Genomic DNA, 27,546 nt, shown 5'->3' on the forward strand with positions numbered 1-27,546 from the left:
CTAGGGCACTAGAGGGTACTTTTCATATGAATTTGATGAAGAGATATTTATTTATTTATTTATTTATTTATTTATTTGTTTGTTTGTTAATCCTCATCTGAGGATATTTTGATTTTTAGGAAAAGTGGTAGGGAGGGGAGAGACAGACGGAGACACATCGATTGGTTGCCTCCTGCAAGGGCCCTGATAAGGGCCAGGATTGAGCCTGCAACTGAGGTATGTGTCCATGACCAGAATGCAACCTGGGACTCTTCAGTCCGATGCTGTATCCACTGAGCCAAACTAGGTAGAGCGACATTTATTTTTTAATCACTCGACAAATCTGAGTGCTGTTTATATTTTGTACCATTTTTTAAGAGTGATCTGTAAGACTTCTTGGTATTAGTTGGCACCTGGTCTGCAGCCTTTAGGCCCTAGTAGGGTTTGGATAGGCGGGGACTGTGAGAGCCGTGGCCCTCCAGGCTTGTGGGGCAGAGATTCAGTGTCAGTGGGAGAGAGGACCTTGGGGAGATAGAGGCCTTACCATTCTACCCTGAACTGTTAAGACTTTGATCAGTCATAATAACAATTTACATGTGGTTATGCTTCTCAAACCACATTCCTGTTTGTTGGTCCTTTCCGTGACCCTCGGAGGTAGACAGTGTTGTTCTTTATCCTGAAGAACCTTGGGGTGGGCTCCGCTTGCCCAGAGCTGCAGAGGCAGCAGTCCTGAGTCAGGGTTAGGTCGGTCCTGGGTCTTCTGTGTTCTTTCTACTACTCTGCATGCTTCCTACAAACGAAGAGGTCGCCGGCAGGTTTGGGCCTGAAAGGATCACCAGGTAGTGCTGTGAGGAACTCAGCCTGGCAGTCTTGTGCGGGATGTCCTGTCCCAGCTCCACTCCCACCGGTACCGCCAGAGTTATCCAGTTTCTAGGCCAGACTGGTGATCGTCACCTGGCTGGAGTCCTGCTTCCTCTCATACCCACTACCTTCTATCCTCCTCAAGCAGCCAGAGTGCGTCTTCTCAAAACGCAAATCCTTTAAAAGTCGTCAGTAAACTGCTCCTTATAGTTAGAATAAAACCCAAGTGCCTGTGGCCTCACATGTCCTCCTGATTTCTCTTACCTCTGCTCCTGTCCTTGGTTTCACCTTTCCTGACCTTCCAGCCACATTAACTTTCTTTCTGTTCCCCAGAGACAAAGCCTGTTGCTGCTCCAGGCCTTTGTACTTGCTATCCCTCTGCCTAAAATGCTTTCCCTTCATGGCTGTTTCCTTTTCATCTCAAGTTAAATGTCACTCTCCTCAGAGAAGCCTTCACTGCCTCCTTTTTCGCAGTTACTCACTGTAGCCCAGGGCACTGGGCTCCATTGCCCTTTTTATTTTCTCTGTAACATTCAGTACCAGCTGATATTTCTCTGGTCTCTCCTCTGTCTTCCCTACTGTGACATAAGCTCCATTGTAGGAAGATCGATATTCTCTCTCTCTCTCTCTCTCTCTCTCTCTCTCTCTCTCTCTCTCTCTCTCTCTCTCTCTCTCTCTCTTCTGCTGTATTTCCCAATGCCTGGTAGAAGCCCTGGCACACACCAGTTACTCAGTAAATGTTTATTGAATGAGTGGTCTGATGGAAGGGGATGGGCCTTCTGGTGAGGAAGACCAGGTCGGAAGTGACTACAGTAGTTCAGGTACATCGTTAGCACATAAACCACAGTCGTGGGAGAAGGGCCAGCTTGAGCTGCTCTGGGAGAGGGGACCCGTCCTAGGAAATAGCATTTCCTTTTCCAGATGCAGGGACAGAGGACAAGAGAAGGTAAGAAATTTGAGGTCGTGTGGAGAGTGGAAGGCATGACTTGGTGCCCAACTCTGTCATCATTACTTTAATTGCTCAAAAGTTTAGGATTGGAGAGCACAAAATAGGGGTTATCCAGAGTTACAAATTTTTTTAATCAACATGCAACAACGAGAAGAATATTTTTATTACTTAAAAGTCATAATTATTCATGTTGGTTTTGTTTGCCCTTTGTTTTTAAATGGGATAGTTGTTTCATAAGTCCTTTGAGAAATTATAGAATACTAGAGGCCCAGTGCATGAATTCATGCATGGGTTGGGTCCCTTGGGGTGGCCTGCTGGGGTCAGGCCCCAGCTCACACCCCCAGCCTCACAGCCTCACAGCCTCGCAGCCCTGCCTGGCACCCTTCCATGGTCTGGCGCTTCCCCCTCACCTGCTCCACCATCCCACCTACGGGGCGATCGATTGGGGCCAGGCCCCCCGCCTGGCTTCCTCAGCACCTAGGAGCCAGGCAGTGGCCTTGGCTCCCGTTTGCACCGACCTTTGCCTGGAGCCACCTGCTTACCTGCTCCACCATCCCACCGTGGTCCTGCTCTCGTTGGGGCCCATCGGGGCTGCAGCCCCTCCACTGCCACCTGCTGCCAGCGCTGCTTCAAAGCCCATCATGTTCCACACTGCCCCCTGGTGGTCAGCACACATCATAGCGAGCAGTTGAACTCCTGGTAGTACAATTTGCATATTAGGATTTTATTACATAGGATACTCTAATTCTGTAGCATTTTCAATCCCAATTCAGTTGTTAAGCTAAATGAATTTACCATTGACCTTGAGATGAAAGTAAAAGTTTATAACCATAGTTAGCTTGTATGAGAGAAATATCCTTATTTTTCTCTTGGTTTTGATTTAAAACAATTATTTTCTGTTTCTTCCCGTTAGATGGTGATGGAACAAGGAGATTGGCTGATTGGAGGAGATCTTCAAGTCTTGGACCGAATTTATTGGAATGATGGTCTTGATCAGTATCGTCTTACTCCTACTGAACTAAAGCAGAAGTTTAAAGATATGAATGCTGGTACGACATGGACCTTAATACCTAATATGGGGCTATTTGGGGGTTTTTGTTGGATGGGAAAAGTTTAGAAGATTTTCCCCCCAACATTTAATAACTAGAGGCCTGGTGCATGAATTTGTGCACAGGTGGGGTCCTTTGGCCTGGCCGGCGATCGGGGCCGATCGGGGCTGTGGGAGGTTGGTTGGTGGGGGGAGGGGCCACGGGAGGTTGGCTGTGGGAGTGCACTGATCACAAGGGGGCAGCTCCTGTGTTAAGCATCTGCTCCTTGGTGGTCAGTGCGCATCATTGCGACCGGTCATTCAGTCATTCGGTCACTTAGGCTTTTATATGTATAGATGTAACACAGAATGATGAGTAAAGGTAAGTGTAGCAGTTGGAATATGTAAGGAAAAATATCATTGGATCTAACATTATTTTGTATGCTACATGGAAGATGAATGCTAATAACAAATTGATCTTTTAATTGTTTATTTTGAAACTCTCCTATTAAAGCTGAACAGAACTTTGGAAGAGAAATTTTTTGAAAAGCTCATTCATATCAATGTGCTTTATATCTCAGAATGTCTTATATGAGTGGAATGTGTCACTGCAAAAAGTAATAGGAAAACAGAACTTTTATCATGTTTGTTATTCAGTCAACAAATGTTTGTTGTTTATCACCAAGTACTGAGATCCATAAATAAATGACAGGAGCTTACAGTGGAAAAGAGAGAGATATTAAATAGCAGAAAGGTTGTTGAAGAGTAGGTTAATAATGATTTTAAATTTCTGGATTAGGATGAAGTGGAGCAGTAAGAGCAGAGTGCCTATAGATTATATATTATAAAAACTCCAGGAGAGGCTTTTTTTATATCAGATACCTGCTGTTCATAGGTCTTTTACATAGAGGTAGGTAAATGGTGTGTTTACACTGGTGTGCCCATACTCTTTCTCTCCCTACACTCACAAGTCCACGGTGCCATGTGAGGCAAAAGCATTCATTGGAGTTGGGAGGCTTTTTTAAGATCTGAAGAATTTTGAAGCATCTTATAATCATGTTACTAATTAATTCTCACTCCACAGAAATGTTTAAGCCCTGAGCGTTAGTGCTGTTTTGTGTGTTTTAAAAAATATATATGTATATATTTTCTGTGTAGAAATCAGGCAGAGATGGCTGAGAAAAGTCAGGTGAACATGGTTGCTTTTTAAGGAAATAGCTGGCCACCAAGCTATATTTGTTCTCTCCCAAGGGACTGTAGGAATCAGGTCAAGAACACCCATTTCATCAGTTGTGTTCAGCCTCTATGACTCCTGGATCCCAGCAAGTCATTTGGAGTCTTGTCCCTGCTTCACCACCTAGTAGTTATGTGGTTGTGGGAAATTGCATTCATTTCTGAGGCTCAATTCCCTCAGTGGTAAAAGTAAGGACAATGATGATACTAATGCATAGGATTTTATTTTAAAAGTGAAATGAGATAAGATGTTTAAGGCACTGTGAACAATGCCTGGCACATAGTAAGCGCTTAAGGTCATAATTGCTGTTATGTGAGTGAAACTAGTGTTATCTATATTTGTGTAAAGGTTAGAAAAAGAATGTTTATTTTTAAGCTTTACTGTACTTTGCTAATATTTGAAAATAAGATCAGGAACCGGAGGCCACAAACACCCTCTTCAGAGTCCCACAGTTTTCACCCAGCCTGCCTCATTCATCACATTGTAGGGTATCGAGTGTAGGATTGCTCACCCCAAGCCCTTCCAAACTTGATTTTTTTTCCCCCTTTGAATTTGAAGTAATTATTTGGCTTAAACAACGTGTGCAGGAATGTCTCTGAAAGCTACACTTGCTGCTTGCTTGTACAACAGCTTATTTATCTTGTTTGTTGCTAACATTTTTGGGCCCAGTCACAGGGAATATCTTTATGTAAGTTAGTGATGGCACCTCACTCTCTTGTCAGTATGTGATTAAGGGTCAGTATTTGAGTTCATTCTGCCCACTGAGAGGTAAGGTTTTCATTCCTGACAAGAAACTGGCTTACAACTGAGGTCATCTTCTCCGTCCTTCTCTTCCAAGCAGGAGGTGCTTAGGTTGCTGCCGTGTGAAGGTGCACTGTCCGGAGTTCCGGCAGCCATTGTGCACTGCCGAGGATCTGTGAGAATCTTACACTGTTTGAGTTTGTGATCCAACCCTGGACTCCTCTATCTCTGGATTTCTTACTCAAAGACCTAATGCATGTTTGAATTATTTCGGCACTTCTAATTGTTTCTTATTTTATTTGTAACCAGAAGCATCTGATAGGTTTTTTTTTTTTGTTTTTTTTTTTGTTTTGTTTTGTTTTTTTTAATGTGCCTATTTTTCTCTCTTTTTTTCTGGCGAATGGGGAAATGTTAATGGAGGACTTGCTGAGACAACCTCATTTACTTTAATTTTTTGCCAAAACTTGAATTCATATTTAAAATTCACGTTAGTAAATTAATTGTTGGCATGGTTGAGGAGTCTTATCAATGAATTATCATTCATAATTAGAGACTTTAATATGACATCTGTTTTACACTCTTTAGTGAGCCAAACATTTTAAATTAGTTAGAGAATTTATTGCATAATGAATGATTGCAACTTTGTTTGGAGTAGCTAAGGGCCAGTTATTAGCCTTATATTCGACAGCAAAGATCGTGGAGTGTTGGTTTGTTTACTTTTCCATTTTAGGACTAAGGCAAATAAGCAACAGGCTGAGGCGATCCCTTTGTAGTTCTTGTTCACTGTTAGGAAACCAGTAATAAGTCATCTGCTGATGGGGATGAAATGTAGTTCAAGGGAGAGAAAACAAGGAATATTTATTTTTTCTCTTACCTAGGGATTTTTTCTTACCTCTCTCTTTTTCCTTGCCTAGTGTTAGAAGAACTTTGATCATCCCTTGTCCCTTGTGGGCTGTCGTCTTGTGCACATCGACATGACCGGTTTTGCTGTTCAGACCATCCTGTAGCTGGAAGGGTTGAGAGGTCTTTAACACCCACACAGTGATTGCAGAGTGACATGATTCCAGATGGCAGGTTCTTTGAACCACTGGTGCTTGATCTCTATCTTGGAAAGAAAGAATGACTTTCACTTAAGCCAAGTAAGAGCCAGTTAGTATTTATTACACACAGAACACTGGTGTCCTGCCAGGTTGCAAAGGAAAAAGTTGACATAATTTCCTTCAGGCTAGTATGTGGTAGCCCAGGGCTAAATAAATCTAAGAAAGCTTAGAGCTGTTGAACTACAAAGTCTATTTTACATGAATGGGTGGAGACACTAGATGGATATCTTAGGCCATGTTGGGAATGATGAGTGAGAGCTGAGGCTGAGCAGGTGGTCTGTCTATGAGGGCACTAGGCTTTCTTGACCTTGAATGGCAGTGAGCTGGAGAGAGTGTGGCCTGAGGTGGGGTGAGGAGAGACTCAGTCAAGGCCAGGGGTGGGCAAACTTTTTGACTCGAGGGCCACAATGGGTTCTTAAACTGGACCGGAGGGCCGGAACAAAAGCATGGATGGAGTGTTTGTGTGAACTAATATAAATTCAAAGTAAACATCATTACATAAAAGGGTACAGTCTTTTTTTTTTTAGTTTTATTCATTTCAAATGGGCTGGATCTGGCCCGCGGGCCGTAGTTTGCCCACGGCTGGTCAAGGCAGAGCACACTCAGAGGAGGCTCTGAACATAATTTAACAAAGTGAGTGTTTAAAGAAGGATGGTCAGAGTTAAAGGAACTCATAGGAATGTTTTTGCACCCAGGGAACACAGGTTAGGGTAGTGTTACCACTCCTGAGAGGGCACGGGAAGGAAACTGTTTCTGAAGCCTGGTAAGAGGAGCTGTAGCTGTGAGGAGGGGCTGTGGCCAGAAGCTAGTTGTAGGCACAGCTGGAATCACAGTGCTGAGGCAGGATGCTAATGGTGCAAGAGCTCCTGCAAAGTTTGTCTCCCTCCATCTTCTGGTTGCCTGCTAAAGTTTCTCATCTTGGAGGCGTGTGCACACAGGCACACGTATGTACACACACACACACACAGGCATGCACACAAAATGCATACGTAAGCACAGGACAGAGAATTGATGGGAAGCAGCACAGAGCCCAGTTGGCAAAAAGCTTTATATTCCACATTGATTTTAATTTTAATTTGAAAAGATTTCTAGTCTTAAGAATGAAAAACATTTTATGGCTGCATACTTTGGGATGTAAGAGTACCTGTTTGTGAAGAATTCTAATTAATATGTTTATATTTACTCAAGTGGCCTATGTCTTACTGATCCCCCCCCCCAGAAGCAGTTTAAGTAAAAGAAATACTAGTAATTTATGACAGTCCAGAGAGAGACAGTGAGATCAAAGCCTTCTTTCAAATTCTCTTAAAAAACTTCCACAAAAACACACATTAAATAACACACACACACACACACACACACCCCTCTCTAACAACTTGACAATTATCATCAATACTCTTGTTTAGCTACTTTATTGATTCAGGGGAAGCAGAAGTGCCTGTTTTGAGAGCTTTGGGGTAGATAATGTGGTAGATATTAAAGCTTGAGTAGGACTGGGAGAGGGAACTTATTAATTACAGCTGTTGGTAGGACAATTTCGCACAGAAGTTGAAAGCGGGGAACAGGAAGATGTTGTAATTCTGGGCTTAGTGGTTGGGATGCATACCAAGGCTCTGGCTGGGGAAGCACAGTTCTGAGGAATTGGGGGAAGGGTAATGAGGAGCTACAGCCGTGGGCAAACTATGGCCCGCGGGCCGGATCCGGCCCATTTGAAATGAATAAAACTAAAAAAAAAAAAAAAGACCGTACCCTTTGATGTAATGATGTTTACTTTGAATTTATATTAGTTCACACAAACACTCCATCCATGCTTTTGTTCCGGCCCTCCGGTCCAGTTTAAGAACCCATTGTGGCCCTCGAGTCAAAAAGTTTGCCCACCCCTGACTAGAAGCACTTCTTGCTCATCACCTTATTTGTTGCTCAAAACAGTCCCGCTTGGAGCACTGAAGTTGTCCATGGGCAGGCACTCAGCTGAGAAATTGCAGAGCTGGAGTCTGACCCGGGTTCTTTGCACGGTGTCCCAGGGTCTGATGCCATAATGTTTGACGAGGCGACCCGTGCGCTGTCACTCTCCAGGGAGTCAGTGCTCACCCTCTTCCCACCATTAGGCAATGCTCGCGGCCCCTGTTTGCTCTCCCTGCCACACATCAACACTTGCTCAGAAGTACCTTCTCCAATTCCTTCTTCTCTTTCCACTGCTAGAAGGAAATGGTCGGATTGTGCTTTTTTCCGTGATGTGCTGGCTCCTGGGCTATATGGTGTTTAAGCTGAGGAAGAGGGGACTTCTGTACTACCTGCTGCTCCTCTATGTAGACATGAAATAGAGCCAAAGGAATGGGTTTGGGGGGCTAGACCTGCGTCTAGCTTGTGATGTGATAGTAATAGTGAAGGTGGAAGAAACAAGGGGATGCGGGGCAGTAATGAGCAATATATCTTGAAATGATTTCAGTAATATCTCTAAACTGCTGAATTGGAAGGTCAGGACGCAGAGATGCAACTAACAGAAGCCATCTGTGCGCAGAGTAATTGGGTCCAGGTGAAGGGCGAGTTTCTTGAAGAGTGTGTAGGGAAAGAAGTTCATCAGATGCAGCAGTGAGCCCTGCTGCTCTGAGAGGTCCTGCAAGATGTCAGAAACAGGTGATTACACCAAAGTGGCCAAGCAGAATTTAAAATGCCATGCATATCTGATGAGAGCTGTGTGAAAATGCATGGGTAAGGAGAACAACTAGGAAAGTGGTTTTTTGTTGTTGCTCTTTTTTTTTTTTTTTTTTTTTAATGTCAGAAGCAGTGGAGAGGCCAGGAGCATTTAAAACTGGAACGTGTCCTTTGGATTTGGCAGGAGCTTCATACCACGTGACAGAGCAGGAAGGACTTGGTTGAATGTATGAATCCAGTCCTGTTCTTTTCTTCCATCCTTTCTTCCTTTACACAGTCACCAGACTGATCCTCTGAAAACAAAGATCTAATGATGCCTGTTGCTGTTGAAGGAAGTGTATTATTCTTCTGCACATGGGATTATTTTCTGGTTGGTGAATGTCAGCTGCTCCTCCTCTGACCAGATTGTACGCTCCTGGGGGCAGGGCCGCTTTCACTGCTGCCTCAGGACAGCGTCTCTAAGGTGGCATTTTCATCTTGCCACGGATTGTCTCCCCCTGCCCTGCCTGCTGTCGCAGGGTGTGGAGGCTGGATTCGGGAGGGAGGCCAGGTCGTGCGCACGCCTTGTGAAGAGGTGGTGAAGGGGTGCTGTTGCATTGATAGTGAGGGAAGGAGAGCTACTGATAAGATCCAGGGCACACGTGCTTCATCGCCTGTGGAGGGTGAGGGCGAGGAAGGGATAAGGGATCTAAGTCTCTGAGGTGAGTGATGGGGCTGTGCTCCCAGAGGGTGAGGAGGAGGACCAGCGATGCACAACAGGCTGGGAGGAATCCAACCCGAGGTATACATGGGGCACTAAGAGGTAGTAGAGAGATGTTCTGGGGTGTAGGGGCGGGTTCTGGTCAGCAGATGCAGATTTTCTAGTCGCTAACACAGAGCCTTGCTCAGGGGCCTCAGGCTACTGGGACCAGGATGGGGAGAGGGCGGGGGACAGGGCATTGCCTGTCTTTGCCGTTGTCACAGTGCGATCCCGTTCACCAGTGTGTAGGTTGTGCTCTGCCAGAGGAGCCTGTCCGGGTCCTGGGGGAGGAATAGATTGAGTGGGTGGAGAGAATAGAAGAGTTGTGGAAGTCTTGCTTTATGTGGAATTGGGGGAGCATGTTCCGCAGCAATAGTCATCTTCTCATTTTGCTGTCTCTTCACTCTACCCACTTACTCTCTGCCCTGCCCATCAGTCCTGCACAGTGCCATTGGACTAGTTTCTGTAAGACACTACTGGTTAACTCACAACCCCTTTTGGTCACATTGTGTCCTTTCTGACCTGGCATTTGCTATTCTACACGATCGTCTGTGTCAGCTTTTATATCCATCTGTGACAGGATGGATGACCCTGTGTTCCTCACACACATCAATCTCTGTTTTCTGCGACCACAGTTTGGCTCACATCAGCTGGCTGGGTTGGAATACTGATTGTACTTCTATCAGCCACATTTCATTTAGCAAAGTATAGCCTGCAGGCCAAGTCTGGCCCACTGCTGTTTTTTTAAGTAAAGTTTTATTGGAAAACTGTCACATTCATTTGTTTATGCGTTGTCTGTGGCTTTTTTTGCACCACTATAGCAGGCTGAATAGTTGCTGCAGAAACCCCATAGCCTGCAAAGCCTAAAATATTCACTCTGGCTCTTTAAGGAAAAAGTTTGCTTTTATTCATGGTCTCAGCAGCTTTGCAGTGTACTTTCTGTAAGTCAAGATTATGGAATACCTGGTCCTTTTCCAGGAACAGGGGTACAGAGGGCTAGAAAGAAATGGAAATCATAAGTGTTAACATTAAATTTCAGTCATCTTGTAGATCATCACCTGTTTTCAAACATGGTGTTACGTAAAGCAGTCTGCAACTAAGCCATAAGGAATTATGAGAAGGCAAATTTTTATACTGATTATGGTGTGACAATCAGGGAAATCACTGTTTTTTAGAAAATGGGAATTAAAATGTGAGACATAATGAAAGTTGTATTAGTGGCCCCAGGTTCATATGGCCCATTATTCTTTTATTTTTGATGAAAAATTGATGAAAGAAAATTCAATAGTATGCATACTGGGTTATGTTTATTGGGACAGAACCCTGGGAGTGTAGCTCCTAATGGATCAGATCATCTGATTACAGTGTTCATTCACAGAAGTTTTTTAGAGGAGAGACCAAAAGGTAGGGGTGAAAATACAGCCTGGAACTATAGACGGTTAAAGCCATTTGTGTAATTCATTGATAAATAGTGATGAGGAATTGAAAAGACCTGAAATTCAAGAAAGACCTGGTTCTGTTGGCAAGAAAAAAATGGACAGACAGATCAAATGTGGTCATTGGATTTCTGAGTGCAACTGATAGTAAGGAAAGAATTCTACCTGGAAGAAATTTTGGCAGCAAAATCCTTTATATGTTTCTAATGTGAACTTTTAATATGCCATCCATCTTAACTTTATCTGTTAAATGTCCAGTGTGGAGCTAGATTAATTCTTTTTGGAAAGAAAACCTAGGTAGATAAATTATTAGAATCTGTGAAATATGTGTATGTGAGACAGAATTTATTTTTTATGTTTCCTTTTGCACATCCTGCCATATAAATAACCCTGCTAAATGGCGATTTTACAAAATCAGATTTGACCTGATTGAAGTCTAGGAATGTAGTCGTCATACACCTGAGATGCATTAACCAAGGGTCATGTTCAAAGATAGACTCCTGTTCGTGATTAAAGAGGACACAGGCCGCGTATCCAGCACTGAGCTAACACTCCCTCACCTCGGAAACACTCGCTGGGAATAGAGTTCGTGCATCGTATTGGGTGGCTCGCAGTTTTGATTCGTTCTGTTACAGATGAGTTTAACCTTTTTTAAAGTTAGCTTTTATCACTTAAGATTGTGTTTGCCAGGTGTTTTTCTGCTGTAAAGCTAGCAAATTATTTTATACTTACTAACAAGTATTTTGGGGAGTGATTTTAGACCATAAATATTCTCTTGTCATCAAACTTTTACCTGCTAGTTTTAGCACAATACAAATACTGTCAGATGGTGAATTTCTAATCCCTTCATTCCTTTTACATTTATTAGTTGACTTTCTACCATAAAGTAGAATTTCCACTTCTCCCCCATTGGTTATTCATTTATTTTATTCTTAGGGACTCACAGATTCCTGTTTTACTCAGTTGGGTACGATCCATTACTATTACTTACTTTGATGTTTAGCTTGTTCTGGGTTTGCCAGACTGGTTGCTTTGTCCTTTTGACATGTCCCTGTCATTCTTTGAGCACTTTCTTCATGACACAAAGGATATTTCAGCTCATGTTGAGCAGCAGGCCTTCGAATATATACAGTGGGGCCTTGACTTACGAGTTTAATTCGTTCAGTGGCGGAGCTCATAACTCAAATTACTCGTATGTCAAATCTTAAAGTGAACGAGTGAGACACATGATGCTGGGCTGATGTTGTGGCGTTCACTGTGACGTTCGCTGCGCCAACTAGCGGTGGGGTATCTGAAGCTGGCTCATAACCCGAATTTTAGCTCACAACTCAAAGCAAAAAATCGGCCAAGAGACGGCTCGTATCTCGAAAAACTCGTTAGTCGGGACACTCGTAAGTCAAGGCCCCACTGTATATAGATAGATGACACTGAAGTTATTCAAAGTGTTCCCTCAGGAGTTCGACTGGGAGTTTGATTGCTTGCTATGATGTGCACTGACCACCAGGTGGTGGCATGGAATGAAGGAAGGCCCTGGCCAGCAGCTGGCAGCCAGGGAAGGGGGGCCCCTATGGGCCCTTATCACTGGCCAGGTCTAGGGACCCTACCTGTGCATGAATTTCGTGCACTGAGCCTCTAGTTTCATTATAATGATGAGCTGTCCTAGGAACTTAACTCTCCTTAAAATCATTAGCCTGTGGTAAAATCAGTTTCATGATATGTCATTGGATGACGTTGAGGACTTACTGCACTTTCCTTGCCTTAGCCCCAGAATCAGTCATTTTGCCCAGGAGCCCTGATTTGTTTAAGTGGGCAATGGTAAAAACTATTCTAAAGAGAATGCAAAATTTGGGCTTCAGTTTTGCTCATTGTCAGCTCACTGTAGAGTTGTTGCTTGTAGGACCTTTTAGTTGACAGAACTAAGAATTATACATTTGCACATATACACATAAACTCACACGCATTTATATCTGTCCTGTATTTGCCTATCTAAATAGCTGAAAACCGTGAAGTCACCCTACTTTCCTTTATAACCCAATTCCACATAGTCTGTTCTAGCCTTTCTCCTTTCTGTGTTTATACCTTCCTTCTCCTATGGTATGAAACTTGGCTCCCATTATCCTCAACGTATTTACTTATTTGCTGTACCTCCTGGTGTGTAAGCAGTGCCCCAATCAAATGGGCTGTCTTCTAGGCCCTAGCCTGTTGGCCTGAACCATGCAGGTGTCTCCTTGGTCCTGGTGCTGCAGGCTCGTGCTGGGCCAGAGTCTCCTTTCCTCCCCATGGGACCGCTCCACCTCTCCCCCACCCCAAACGTTCCCATCAGTGCAGCAACTCACAGCAACCTGGAGTAGGATTCATTAGTGCTTAGTAAGTGTCTCTGTTGTGACTCAAGGCAGTTTATAAAGAACTAGAGGCCCGGTGCACAAAAATTTGTGCACTCGGGGGGGGAGGGGAGAGGGGGTCTCTCAGCCTGGCCTGTGCCCTCTCGCAGTCTGGGACCCCTCGGGAGATAATGCCCTGCTGGATTAGGCCTGCTCCTGGGTGGCAGAGGGCAGGCCCAATCCCTAGGTGCAGCCCCTGGTCGGGCTCAGAGCAGGGCCGATTGGGGAGTTGGGGCGCCTCCCCCTGTCATGCATAGAGCAGGGCGGATTGGGAGGTTGCGATGCCACCCCTAGTCACACTCAGGGTAGGGCCGATTGGGGGGTTGGGGCACCGCCCCCTGTCACACTCAAGGCAGGGTCGATAGGGAGGTTGCGGAGCCACCCCCTGTCACGCACAGAGCAGGGCTGATCAGGGGGTTGGGGCGCTGCCCTCTGTCATGCACAGAGCAGGGCCCATCAGGGGGGTTGGGGCTCCGTACCCTGTCACACACAGAGCAGGGCCGATCAGGGGGTTGAGGAGCTCCCCCCTGTCACTCACAGAGCAGGGCCCATCAGGGGGTTGGGGCGCCTTCACCTGTCACGAACAGAGCAGGGCGGATAGGGAGGTTGTGGCCCTGCTCCCTGTCACACACAGAGCCGCAGGGTGATCAGGGGGTTTGGTCGCTGCCCCCTGTCACACTGATCCCGGTGCAGGGAGGCATAGTACCCTTTTACTATATAGGATAGAAGCCTGGTGCACAGGTGGGGGCCGGCTGGTTTGCCCTGAAGGGTGTCCTGGATCAGGGTGGGGGTCCCGCTTGGGTTTCTGGCCAGCCTGGGTGAGGGGATGATGGCGCATCTGGTCACACCCCTTCAGGGTGGGGGTCCCCACTGGGGTGCCTGGCCAGCCTGGGTGAGGGGCTGAGGGCCGTTTTCAGGCTGGCGGGTGACTGAAGCTCCCAACCTGTCCTTTTTTCCTTTTTTTTTATTCTCGGCCAGCTTTATCTCTGAGGCTCGGCTCCAGCTATGAGACCTCCGCTGCTGAAAGCAGGTTTCTGGCCTTTGTTTACCTTCTGTATTTGAAACAATGTTGCGGTCCTGCTGGCTGAAGCCCGGGGTTTTGCTTAGCTTCTATATTTGTTACAGTGTTGCTTAGAGTGCAGCTGAGAGGCCGGCAAGGCAGGCGGGGAACGTTGGAGTCTTTCGTCACTGAAGCAAACAAGCCTCATGTTCACTTTAAGCTTCCTGGTTGCTGGCTGCCATCTTGGCTGGCAGTTAATTTGCATATTGCCCTGATTAGCCAATGGGAAGGGTAGCAGTCATACACAAATTACCATGTTTCTCTTTTATTAGATAGGATGGGCATCATAAAGTGAAGGGAGGAGAGGAAGAGAACTGAGTAAGTGATGAGATTTAGGCCAGAATCAGTATGGGAGGTTGTTCAAGCAGTAGTCACCCAAATGGAGGAATATTCATATTCATATTAATGTCAGGAGAATGTCATCCTTCATCTCTCCTTTTTTGAAGAACTGGAGTACAGTAGGGTCCCAAAGTAAAATTGCTTCTTGGTCTTGGGAGAGGGAGTTCCAGAAATCTACTTGGTGGTCAAAGGAATGTTTTGGAATCTTTTTATATTATAAAGAAAACAAAAATGGAAGTGAATTCAGAAGGATAGAAAAACTTTCAGGTCTCTACCCCTCCTTCTATCTCCTAAAAATAGAATAGTTTTAAATGCTCATATATTTGTGTCAAGACTTTCTTCTTCTTTGTACTTTATGGAGTATCAATTATTTCTTGGGTGAAAACCAGCCTTGTTCTTGTATAAAAGGTAACTTCAGGAACTTCAAAGCATAATGCTGTAAATCTTAGAACATCAGAGGTTGTGCCCAAAAAACCCTAGTTAAATAGGTGCCACAGTTTCCCCCCTGGGATTTTGTCATGGGATAGAAATGGGTTAGAATTGAGAACAGATTGGAGAAGACGTTGACGTTGTACTGTTTAGCTTAAAATTATCAGGGGAGGGGAGGACGTGCCTCTCTCTGAGTCAGGCTTGGATGAACACGGCGCTGTGCCAGGTGTTGTGAAGGCACTATAATGCAGAGCTCCTCTAACGGGGTTGTCACTCTCTTCTGTGAGATTGCTCTGTGACCCCAAAGAACCATGTCTTCTAAGAAAGGTCTCCTAATAGGAAGCCCCATGTAGGGATAAAAGCCAGGGTTCTAAGACTGAGATATAGAGCTAATCAGTCTAATGAATCTGGCAGTTCCTATTGTTTGGGTAATAGCAACGCCCCTTGTAAGGGATATTGGTGTTGCTCAGCTGTAATCCAAAATCCCAACCTGGCATCACAAAGCCAGATAGGGCTCCAGTCAAGCAAAGTAATAAATATAAATGTACATATTTGGAAAGCAAGTAAATTTTTTGAATTATAAATGTCTCTACCTTACTGTATTCTTTTAATAAAGAAGTATCTTCGGTCCCATGGAGCAGCGGTTGCCAACCAGTGGTGGGCCATGAGGTCCGAAAGGTTGGCGACCGCTGCTATGGAGGGATTGGCCTGGTGAGTCATTAAGGCAAAGACCAAGCATTTATATCCATGTGAGCAGCTGAACCAGGATGTCAGGACCCAAGAGCATGATCGTTGTTCTCAAGTTTCCCATGAATGCAGAAAGTAATTGTTATAAACCCATCACTGTTATGATACGTCCTCAAACATGTGAGATTTGTAAAGTAAACATACAGTAGAAGTGCAGGTCATGTTGGCATGGTCAGAGCAATGCATGTTTTTTTTTTTTTTTTTTTTTTTTTTTTACCAGTTTTTGATTCTGAGAATGCATGTTTGCTTATTCCTAAGCATCAAGCTTCAAGAATTGTTTATTTTGCAAGGTCATCTGTTAGAAACATGCTCCTCTTAACTCTGCAAATGCTCTTTTCAGATGCTGTCTTTGCATTTCAATTACGCAACCCAGTGCACAACGGACATGCTCTATTAATGCAGGACACCCATAAACAACTTCTAGAGAGGGGCTACCGGCGCCCTGTTCTTCTCCTGCACCCTCTGGGTGGCTGGACCAAGGATGACGATGTTCCTTTGATGTGGCGAATGAAGCAGCATGCTGCAGTGCTGGAGGAAGGCATCCTGAATCCCGAAACAACGGTGGTGGCCATCTTCCCGTCCCCCATGATGTATGCTGGACCAACCGAGGTAGACTGCTTTTGAGATTTTCACGCAGCAGCGTGCAAACCTCTCTCATGAATACAGCTAGTGTCGGCCACAGACCCGTCTGATCTGTGTGTCTGTTGCAAACACTGAGTGTGCCCGGAGTGCTCTCCTGCTCTGTCAGGGATGCTCTCTAGGGGTGGAGAAGGGCGGGCAGGGGAGGGGCATGCTGCTCTTGCTCTTGTTGCAGTCCTTGGTCCCAGTTGTGGAACACGTTCTCTGCAGATGGAGAGCTTGGTGAGCTCGGAAAGGTGTGACACAGGCACCTCTTGTAACTAACTGCTGGCCACGTTACAGACACAGCTCAGATAGCACCTATCTCATCCCTTTGACTGAGTCCTGAGTCACTCTTCCCAGGAAACAGATTTGCTCTGATTTTTTCTTCTCAATTTTGGAAGGGCCAAAGGTATTGCAGTAGGAAGAATGTCTTAAAAACATTCAGGGGACATTCTTCATCTGTTCTTTTGTGAAGGACTGGAGCATAAGACAGTCAGGATATAAAGTTGCTTCTTGATTTGGGTGGGAGAGGGTTCTAGCATTCCACTAAGGGGTGAGAAGGGATAGTTTGAGATATTTTTATATCTCTATATAAGGAGGACTTAAATAGATTTTTGCTTGAAGGCAGAGTAGGCTTTCAAAAAATATTTGTTGAATGAATGAATGACTTAAATAACAGTGGGAAATTTCTAGCCAGCTTCTTTTTGAGTGTTCAAGCTAAAGAGTGGAAGGCACGTTATTATGGCATTATTTTCATCTCTTGGTCAAATTTATCTGGGAGAGAAGCCCTTTTGAGTAAATAATTTAGTTGTATATACTCCTGTGATATCTTCTTCCAAAAAAAGAAAAATAAAAGAAAGAAAAAAAAGCTTAAAAGAAAATCCAAGAATGTTTAGCTATTTTATGGGCTCAAGCCCAAAAAAATTTTATTAGAGCTTAGTTGTGGGGTTGTATGCTCTGTTACCTCTTTCCAAGAAAAACAGGCAAACAAAAAACTACTGTCACAATACACTGAAAGATTAGCTCTTCTCTTGGATCCAGCCAAAGTAATGCAGGTAAAACTCTCACGTTCTTCCCCCTTTGTTGTTATACAGTGCTCATGAATATTGGGTAGTGGTAGACCTTTGTGTTTCCTAGAGATCACTCATGACCTTTAGTTTTTACATCTCAAAGAAGAACTAAAATTGTTTTGGAAATAAAGTAACAATTTTGTAACAATAGTTCCCCAATCTCCTCTCCTTTGGTCCTATCTCCATCATCACCATCATTGTCACCATCATCGTCATCATCTAAAGGGAATCATTTGGTCTGAAGTACTCCAAAATTATAGGATGAATGGTTTTCAATGACCCAAGTGAGTTTAGCATCAGAAATGGGTATATGATAAATAACCTCGGTAAGAGCCAGATAGGAGAGTGAAGGAATTTATCTTCCCTAATTCAGGGCATATTTTTCCTCTTTGTGTTTCTTGTTCTCTAAAAGGAGAAGAGAGAGGACATTTTATTAACTAAATGAACTAAAAACTGCTTTTTAGAAGGTGGGAGTGGGGGATAGGTAAATAATAAATGCAGCCAGCTGTAAGGAATCCTTTCTTGAGGGTCAAGCATGCTGTTTTATCTACATGAGGAAGATTTTCATGTCTTCTGATTTCAGAGCAGGGTATGTTTCTACAGGAAGACTCAAAGGTGGAGATACCTACAGGTACCTTTGGGTGCTTGCATTTTGGCTCACCTGAGTCTTCCTCCTTGCAAGGCAAAACTGCCTAGTTGGCAAGCTGGTTGCAGGAGGCCTCAGATTCGACTCCCAGTGTTGCCTGTGAGAACATGGTCTGGAAAAAGCAGTAGAAGACTGTTGTCCAGGAGACCAGGCACGGATGTGGACCTGGTTTGCCACCAGCTGGTTTTCGATCTTGGGTTAGCCATCTCTGGGCTGTGCTGAGTTCCCAGTAAATGGTTATTTAAAGAATGCACAGAGGAGGGACTGAATGTTCTTTAAGGTTCTGCCCCATTCTGATGATTTTCTAGTTTTTGTTTTTTCTTTTAATTTCATGTTGAAGTATAATTATAGTACATCAGAAAAGTCACATTTACAATACAATGAATTTCCCCCATTTGGTCACATTCATACAACCAACACCCATATTTTTTAAAAAGACTACTACAACACCCCAGAAGTTCTTCTTCCTTCCCCCTCCTCTACATTACCTGCCCTTCCTCAGTAGTCATCACTGTCCCCACCCCTCACATCATGGATCCAGTTTGCTCGGTTGTAGTTTGGATACTCTGGGAAACAGACTCTGAGAGCAAGATTAGGGTTCAGGACATTTATTAGGGAGAGTACGTAGGGTCAGTGATTACGGAAGGGAAGGGAAAGAAAGAGAGCAGGGTTGGGCAGTGGGAAAAGCTGATATGTGATTCAGTCGTAGTGGAAGCCTAGTTGATCCCATGTGGAGTTCTGGAAAGGCCTTCAGAGATGTTCCAAGTTGCATAAGAAATAGGTGGTTATATCCCTTGTTCACCAGTGATTGGCTGCTCGGGAAGGGGCGGGCCTTTGGGCTGCTGCTCTGTGAGAGGCAGCTTCTAAAGAGGGTGGACAGCTGCCTGGTGTTTGCTGGCAGAGCTCCTAGCAGCTGGGGATGATCTTTCCTTCCCGAGGGGGGCGTGGGTGGCGCATCCCAGCATCCAGTCCCACCTGTTCTGACACCTTTTATAGCTAGAATTCTATATTCTCTCTCGTGTCTGGCTTCTTTCACTTCACGTTTTGTTTGTGAAACTTGCCCTTATCGTTGTATGTAGTTAGTTGGAGGTTAGTCATTCTCAGAACTGCGGAGTGTTCTCTGTGATAGGCTTTTGGTCAGTTCCAGTTTTTTGCTGCTAAAAGTAGTGCCGGTATGAAAGCTTTAGTGCACATTTCTGTTGGCGTACCTGGGAGTAGCATTGCTGGGTTGTGGGTTTATATTTGTTCAGCTTCAGTACATGCTGTCAGTCAGTTTTCGAGTGGGTGGCACTATTTTATACTTCCATCTGCAGTCTATTTCTTTACCTGTACTTTCTCACTTTAGCCATTTCTGTCCTTTAGCCTAGCCTGTGGTCGGCAAACCGCGTCTCGCGAGCCACATGCGGCTCTTTGGCCCCTTGAGTGTGGCTCTTCCACAAAATACCACGTGGGGGAGCGCACGTACAGTGCGATTGAAACTTCGTGGCCAATGAGCAGAAGTCGGTATTTTGTGAAAGAGCCGGTATTTTGTGGAAGAGCCACACTCAAGGGGCCAAAGAGCCGCATGTGGCTCGCGAGACGCGGTTTGCTGACCACTGGCCTAGACTATTTGGCCAAGCACTTTGTAATACTTTTACTATTTCTAAAGCAATTGCGAAAATGTTTCCATTGAACCTGAAGAGGAATTGGAGCATGGTAAATGAGTTGTTCAATACAGTGATTGAGAAATAAAGGATAATAAGTTCACTTTTATTGCACTCTTATTGTATTTGTCAGGCATATTTCAGGTGTTTTACATGTGTTAGCTAACTTAATCCTTAAAACCACACTGAGGGAAGGTACTATTACTGTTCTCAATTTAAAGGTAAGGAAACAGACTCAAAAGTAGTTCAAGGTCACATAATAGTCTATAGACCGTCTGGCCACAGAGCCATGTATTTAACCTCCACAGCATGTTTTATTTTTTTTATCTTACTACTAGAGACCCAGTGCATCAAATTCGTGCACTCAGGGGAGTGTCCATCAGCTTGGACTGCACCCTCTTGCAGTCTGGTAGCCCTCAGGGGATGTCCAACTGATGGCTTAGGCCTGCTCCCTGCAGTTAGACATCCTTAGCGCTGTCGTGGAGGCAGGAGAGGCTCCCGCCACTGTAGTTGTGTTCGCCAGTTGTGAGCTGAGTGGTGCTCCCCCTGTGGGAGCGCACTGACCACCAGGGGGCAGCTCCTGCCTTGAGCATCTGCCCCCTGTTGGTCAGTGCACATCATAGTGACCGGTTATTCTGCTGTTCGGTTGATTTGCATATTAGCCTTTTATTATATAGGATATAATAGTAATGCATTTTAAAAATACGTGGTCATATATTCTTTTAAAACAGTCTGGAGATAAATTCTTAAAATCTACAGATGTTCCAAAATAGTGACTTAGGATGGCCCTATTGATATTCATTAGAGGGGGAATCTCTGGTATAGTGGCTTTCACTTATTTTTTGATTATTATAGCCTAGAGCTGTGGGTTATGATATTCTTTATATAATCTGTACAGGCATACCTCAGAGATAATTGTGAGACTACTGCAATTTAATATCACAATAGAGAGTCACATGAATATTTTTGTCTTCCACTACACAGAAAAGTTATGTTTGCACTATACTGTAGTTTATTAAATGTACAATAGCATTATGTCTTAAAAAAAACCCCAGTGTAGCCCTAACCGGTTTGGCTCAGTGGATAGAGCGTCGGCTTGCGGACTGAAGGGTCCCAGGTTCGATTCCGGTCAAGGGCATGTACCTTGGTTGCGGGCACATCCCCAGTGGGAGGTGTGCAGGAGGCAGCTGGTCCATGTTTCTCTCTCATCGATGTTTCTAGCTCTCTGTCTCTCTCCCTTTCTCTCTGTAAAGAAATTAATAAAATATATATTTTAAAAAAAACACCCCAGTGTACATAACTCAATTAAAAAATACTTTATTGCTAAAAATGCTAACCATTATCTGATCTTGTTGGAAAATGGTGCTGATAGACTTGCTCAACATAGGGTTACCATAGACTTTCAATTCATGAAACACACACACACACACACACACACACACACAACAACAACAACAACCCATAATATCTGCAAAGCATAGTAAAGTGCAATAAAACAAAGTGTGCCTGCATTTTTGCTTTTTGTACTCTTATGATATCTACTTCAGTTAGATATTCTGAATATCTAACTGTTTTTGTGTTGTGAGGAATGAATGAATGGGATAATGTATATCAGTTAGCACATTGCGTAGCTTGTGATAATACATGGTAATTAGCATCAGCTGCCTTAAAAACACTCGTAAAGTACCTTTGCTGCAAGTTCTCAATATCCCTAGGATTCTGTCCCCACACCAAGGGGGCTGCCTGTCAGTCAGTGTGAAGTCCTAGAATTTTGGTTTGGACAGAGAGCCTGGAATGACCTCTTCCCTAACAAACTTCATATCAGAGCATATATCCTCTGATTTGGAATGCTCTTTGGTGTTTGATAGCACATAAAAAATATGAAGATCAATAATAAATAAAAGGAAAATGAAATTAACTCCTTTTTGAGTGCCTGTTACTGTGTCACACATTGAACAGATTCTTTGCATCCATTGTGTAACCTCCTCCCCACAGCAGCTCCGTGAGATGGGTTTTATTCCCACTGAACGATGAGGTTAGTGAAGCTCCGAGCAGGTTAGTAGTTATAATGGGGAAAGTAGATTTAAAAATATATATATTTTTATTGATTTCAGAGAGGAAGGGAGAGGGAAGGAAACATTAATGATGAGAGAGAATCATTGATCAGCTGCCTCCTGCACGCCCCCTACTGGGGATCAAGCTCGCAGCCCGGGCATGTGCCCTTGACCGGAATCGAACCCAGGACCCTTCAGTTCGTAGGCCAACACTCTATCCATTGAGCCAAATCAGCTAGGGCAGGGAAGGTAGATTTTATTTGGGAACTATTACCATAGAGGAAAAGAGACCTCAGGGTAGAACGGGGCTCAGTTCTAAATATGGCATAGACAGACAGGTGGGGGGAATTATAGCCAAAGAGTGGGTGGGGGTTATGGATGGAAAACTACTAAGAGGCAACATTGGAAATAACAGTCAAGGGATGATTCTGGTTAAACAGACCAAGCAGGATTCTTGCTGAAAGCGGGCCAGTCTGACCAAGTATCATGTGAGGGATGGAAGTAGGGGATGAAGAACTGGATCAGATACGATGGATGAGGAATTCAGTTAGCAAGACTTTTGCTACAGCTGGTCATTTCAGGTCCAACAAAGATGCACACTGAAGGTCAAGGCCTGGAGGGCTTCGAAGAGCCTGACTAGAGTTAGGTCAAGGAGAGAGTGTCAGATCCTGCATCCAGCAAGATGTGTATTCTGTTGGCCTGTGCTCCTTGCTGTGTGGAAGCCCCCAAGGGGTCTGTGCCTTGGTAGTCGGTGGAAGGGCATGGAATCTCGGTGCCTGCACAGAGCACGCAGGGCTTAGAGAGCTATAAAGGCACCTCGAGTTGTATGTCGCAGGCCATGCCTGGCTGGAGTGTCAGGAATAGGCTTAGAGGTGCAGTTCTTGTCAGGAAGCATCAGATCTGATGCGTGAGTAAAAGGAACTTGTAAAGAGCAAAGTGTAGGCATACTAGTAAACATCTTCCTATTTTAAACTACTAAGTGTTTTAATGTTTATGACCTCACAGGATTTAAACTCTGAGATTGAGCGGCTAATGAAAACTATCCATTTCTCTTTCTCAACCACCTCACTTGTTTGACTTATTTGGCTTATTTACAGCCTTAAATGAATGTTTTGTTCTGTTTGTTTTTGGTAATAAACAAAAAGGACACCACTCATTTTTTTGTAGCTTTTCCAGTGACATCAGGAAAGAGTCTGCCAGTAATGCTTATTTGCCAACTAATAATTAAATAAAAACAGTGACTCTTCCTTTATTCATTTTCTGTAGGTCATTTAGAAGGCATTGTTACCAGATTTGTTTCCCTCGCACAAATGCTTTTCAGAACAATGAGCAGCTGTCAAGCCTGTTTGGTTATCACCAGTTTGTCCCTGACTTTCCAGTCTGTAAAGATTTAACAGCTTGCCCTAACTGGTTTGGCTCAGTGGATAGAGTGTCGGCCTGCAGACTTAAGGGTCCCAGGTTCGATTCCAGTCAAGGGCATGTACCTTGGCTGTGGGCACATCCCCAGTAGGGGGTGTGCAGGAGGCAACTGGTTGATGTTTCTCGCTTATCGATGTTTCTAACTCTCTATCCCTCTCCCTTCCTCTCTGTAAAAAATCAATAAAATATATTTAAAAAAAAAGATTTAAGAGCTTGATTCCTAAGTTCCATTTTAGGAATTGGGTGGGTGGGGAGGGAGAGTTGCTTTTCTAATGCTAAAAAGGTGTTATGTTTATATTTTTGTGAGGTATTAATTGCCTATAGAAGTCGTGTTTGTCCCTTCTACCAAATTACTAAATCTCTTTTTGTAAAGGATGATAATGCTTTCTAAGACCTGTTAACGTGAAAGTTAGATGTATTTTGGAATGTAGATATATACAACTAGCAGCTGTAATCTGGTTTAAGATCTTCAGATGAGAACTGCCAGTTGAATTTGGAGAAAACACATTGTTGGAGGGAAGAACTTTTCTTTGCCATGAAAGCTACCCATGATTTGTTAAATGACCCCTTAAGAGAGACTGATTCTGTGTAAGTGAGCAGGTGCCCTTAAACAAAGATGGTAGGAACATACAGTAGTCCCCTTTATCCTCGGGGGATGTGCCCCAGTAGATGCCTGAAATCATGAATAGGGCTGAGCCCTATATATACTAACTATAGGCTCAGTGCATGAGATTCGTGCACTCAGGGGGAAGAGGGTTGCTCAGCCCCGCCTGCACTCTCTTGAAGTCCAGGAGCCCTCGGGGGATGTCCGACTGACGGCTTAGGCCTAAGTCGTCAGTCGGACATCTTTAGTGTTGCTGTGGAGGCAGGAGAGACTGCCGCTGCGGTTGCCAGCTGTGAGCCCGGCTTCTGGCTGAGCGGCACTTCCCCTGTGGGAGTGCACTGACCACCAGGGGGCAGCTCCTGTGTTGAGCATCTGCCCCCTGGTGGTCAGTGCACGTCATAGCGAATGGTTGTTTCGCCATTCAGTCGATTTGCTTATTAGCCTTTTATTACACAGGATAGGATTTTTTTTCCTATACCTATATACGGTTTCACTTAAAGGAAGTGTTATTGGTGGGATGTCCTCTATGTCCCCACTGGTTGCTGGTGAAAGTGAGCTTCTTGGGGTGCCACTGGAATAAGAATTTCTGGAGGGGCCCCCATGGGAGGATGAGGTATCATGGAAAGTTTTATTTCTGTGGAATCAAACCCCTGAGTTTCCAAGTTCTATCTCCCTCTGCCCTGCCAAGGAAAAAGTCCAGCTGTGTTTTCATGAGGGCTGGGATTAAAGCCATTGCCCAGAGTTTCTATTCCATGTTTGCACAGTTGAGTCCAGCATCTGGCTAGATGAGCTTGTGTTCACAGCTGTAGTCCATTGGCTGTGGGATGCATGGCCATGGGCTATGTGGATCCTGGAGCCACATGGCTATGGAGGAAATGGGTGAGTACAAGGAAGCAGAAACGAAGCCACAGAACAAGAGAGAAACAAGAGATTCTAGAGAGAATTTCTTTGTCTGTGCATTTTAACCTTCTAAGATTTTGTATGCTTGCAGTGGCTCCATCCCCTCTAGCCATTTATCTTTTTTCCAGCTTAGACTGGCAGGCAAACATCTTTCCTACATTACCCAGATGTTACTGCCCATGTGTCCATCTTCCTCATTGTTGGACCCCTTTCCCCAGTGATTTGCAGGGAATGGGTTGGTGGTTCCCTGGGGAGTGTGATGTTGTAGCTTCCTGGTGAAGTTTCCCAGATGACCATGTTTATAATGTCTGGCCTTCCGTTTGCTACTTTGCTATTCTATGTAATAAAGAGCTATATGCTAATAGCCGTGATACCCTCACACTGTAACAGCCGTTCAGCAGGAGGCTGCATGCGTGGCAAGGCAGAGCCGCCGCGTTGCTCCAGAGACGGGGCGAAAGCAAGCTGGTGCCTGGAGGAGGTGGGTCCAGCCCAAGATGACTTACGGGACCAAGAGTGGGGCTTGAAGCGGCCAGAGAAGGCCGGAGGGATTGGGGGCGGGGCCAGGTGCGCTCAAGCTCTGGGTGGAGAGGTTAGGATGTCAAGGCGGGGCAGCAAGCAGGTGGGCGGGGCGCACTCGGGTGGGCTGTGCTGTGCGATTTCACGCCCCGGGTCACTAGTTATTAATATTAAAACTAGCTAATTACAGTGTTAACAGAAGCACCTTCTCTTTGGCATATCCAGTTTGCCAGCATCACTACTCTTGCACTTTGGGGCCATCATTAATTAAAATACTTAAATTTTACTTAGTTACTTGAACATAAACAGTATGATACTATGACAGGTGATCCGATAACTGAAATGGTTAGTAAGTGGCTAACAGGCAGGGAGGCTGTACAGCATGAAGATTTTGGACAAAGGGATTTATGTCCTGGGCGGGATGGAGTGGGAGAGCATGAGGTTTCATCACACTGGTCAGAATGGAATGGGGCACCAAACCATTTATTTCTGGAATTTTCCACTTAATATTTTCAGACTGTGGTGGACTGCAAGTAACTGAAACCACAGAAAACAAAGCCTTAGATAAGGTGGGGCACTAAGTATTAGACTGCTAGAGTCAGTCTGGACCTCAGTTCAGCAACCTTGGTACTTGAATTCTGGCTAAGAAAGAATTCAGAGCTAAGACTCAAACTATAAGAGAAAGTTTATTTAGAAAGTCACAGAGGTAGAAGAAGTGAGCTGTAGCAGAAATGGGCTCAGGAAACAACTTGCAGAGGCAAAAGGGCCCTTAGAGCTTAGGAGAGAGAGACAAGGAAAATACTCCTGGGAGAAGGGGGTGGGGAGAGGCATGGTGTGCTCCATAGATGGGTCCTCCATTTTAAGGGCTGTTAAGAGTGGGGATTTTAGGGGATTTCCCAGGGAAGGATCTCAATAGAATATTCATCAGCTTTCCAGGTGTGTCTCCATTGATTGGTCAGCATTAAGACAGGGATCATTAGTTATTGCAGCTGGTCCTGATGTCAGCCATGGCATTGCTTGTCTGGTTTTGTTGTTTTTCTGGGCCTGGAGCTGAAAGACAGCTGAAGCCTAGATGTTTTCCCTAGGGGTTAATGCTTAAGGGAGTGGTTGTGCAAGGATTCACATGGGAGTCGCATGAGGCCGCTCTTCCACCCCTAGTTCCTCCTCCAAAGGGGTTTACCACATGACTAGTGACATGCCAGGGGAGGAAAGGTCAGGGGAGGGTCTGAACCAAATGACCAGCTATCTGAGAGGTTGCCCTGGTGACCTTCTGTACCTGGCCCATCGTGCTTGCTCTGCTCATGTCTGTCTGACTGCCAACCACAGAACTACTGTGTTGCCCCCTGGATGCCCATATAGTCGGTTAATTAGTTCATGGTTTCATCCAGTATCTGTCTGGAGCAGTAATATGTGTTAGGTTAGAAATCTGTTCCTGCCTATAACACTTGCAAGAGTTCTGATAGCTTAAGGGACGTTATTCTTGAGATCTGAGCCTAATTATGGGAGCCATACATTCTCAAGTTTTAATTGTAACCTTTGGCCCCCTGTGGCATCCTTGCTAATTTTGTCTTGTGCTTATTTATTTTATTCATTTTTCTGGAGCAGTGCGACACAGATTCACAATCTCTTATCCAAACTATTTGGGGTCATGTATAATTCTACTGGTGGATCTGGGACATAGAGAACATAGAAATTTCTGTAGCAGTGTGAATGATTTCTCACACTGAGTGGGATCAGTAAAACCCATAAATAACTTCATGTCAGTTTTGGTCAGGTTTTGCTACTAAATTAGTTAAAAAACTAGGTTTTTGAATTTCAGATGGATAGGTTAACTAATCTTTCTATAGTAATCAAGTCATCACGTTTCACACCTTAAACTTATAGAACATGTTACATGTTAATTATCCTATGTAATAAAGAGGTAATATGAGTTATGAGGGTGGGGCGGCGAGCTACCTGTGGCAGAGAGCTACAGGAAGGCGGGGCAGTGAGCTATGTGTGGTGGAGAGTTACAAGTGGCTGGTGGGCGAGAAGCGGTGGGTGGCGGGCGGGGCGGCCAGCTGAGGCAAGCAGCAGTGGTGCGCAGGGCCACTAGTATCTCAATAAAATTGGAAAAAATTGGATTTGAGATTTTTGGATAAGCAATTTTGAGTCAGAATTATAAAAACATTTTAGATCTGGTGATTTATTTTGAAAGTAATTGGGATCTGTATAGTCTGATATTTTATATACTTTTAGCTTGAGAACTAAAATGACTACTTTAATTCAGAGATATTGTAGATTTTACAGGTGTTTTAGGATGCTTCTCATGGGGGAAGACTGTCCTTTTTCTTTCTCCTGATTTTTCTATAGATTTTTCAGCTCAAAATCTGTTGTTATTAAAGCAGCATCAGGTTTTA

At 44.4% G+C, this 27,546-nt stretch overlaps 1 protein-coding gene across 4 annotated transcripts in view; it reads left to right on the top strand.

Moving 5' to 3' along the window:
• Positions 1-27,546, top strand: part of PAPSS1 (3'-phosphoadenosine 5'-phosphosulfate synthase 1) — a 112,194-nt gene that overhangs the window by 51,012 nt on the left and 33,636 nt on the right. For all 4 annotated transcript variants that reach the window (XM_036343825.1, XM_036343814.1, XM_036343830.1 and 1 more), the window contains 2 exons: positions 2,703-2,838; positions 16,015-16,283. In XM_036343825.1, the coding sequence (XP_036199718.1) occupies positions 2,703-2,838; positions 16,015-16,283 (405 nt within the window). The remainder of the gene's footprint in view (positions 1-2,702; positions 2,839-16,014; positions 16,284-27,546) is intronic.

Source organism: Myotis myotis, unplaced genomic scaffold (assembly GCF_014108235.1).
Source record: "Myotis myotis isolate mMyoMyo1 unplaced genomic scaffold, mMyoMyo1.p scaffold_m19_p_1, whole genome shotgun sequence".
In the NCBI taxonomy this organism is placed as follows: domain Eukaryota; kingdom Metazoa; phylum Chordata; class Mammalia; order Chiroptera; family Vespertilionidae; genus Myotis; species Myotis myotis.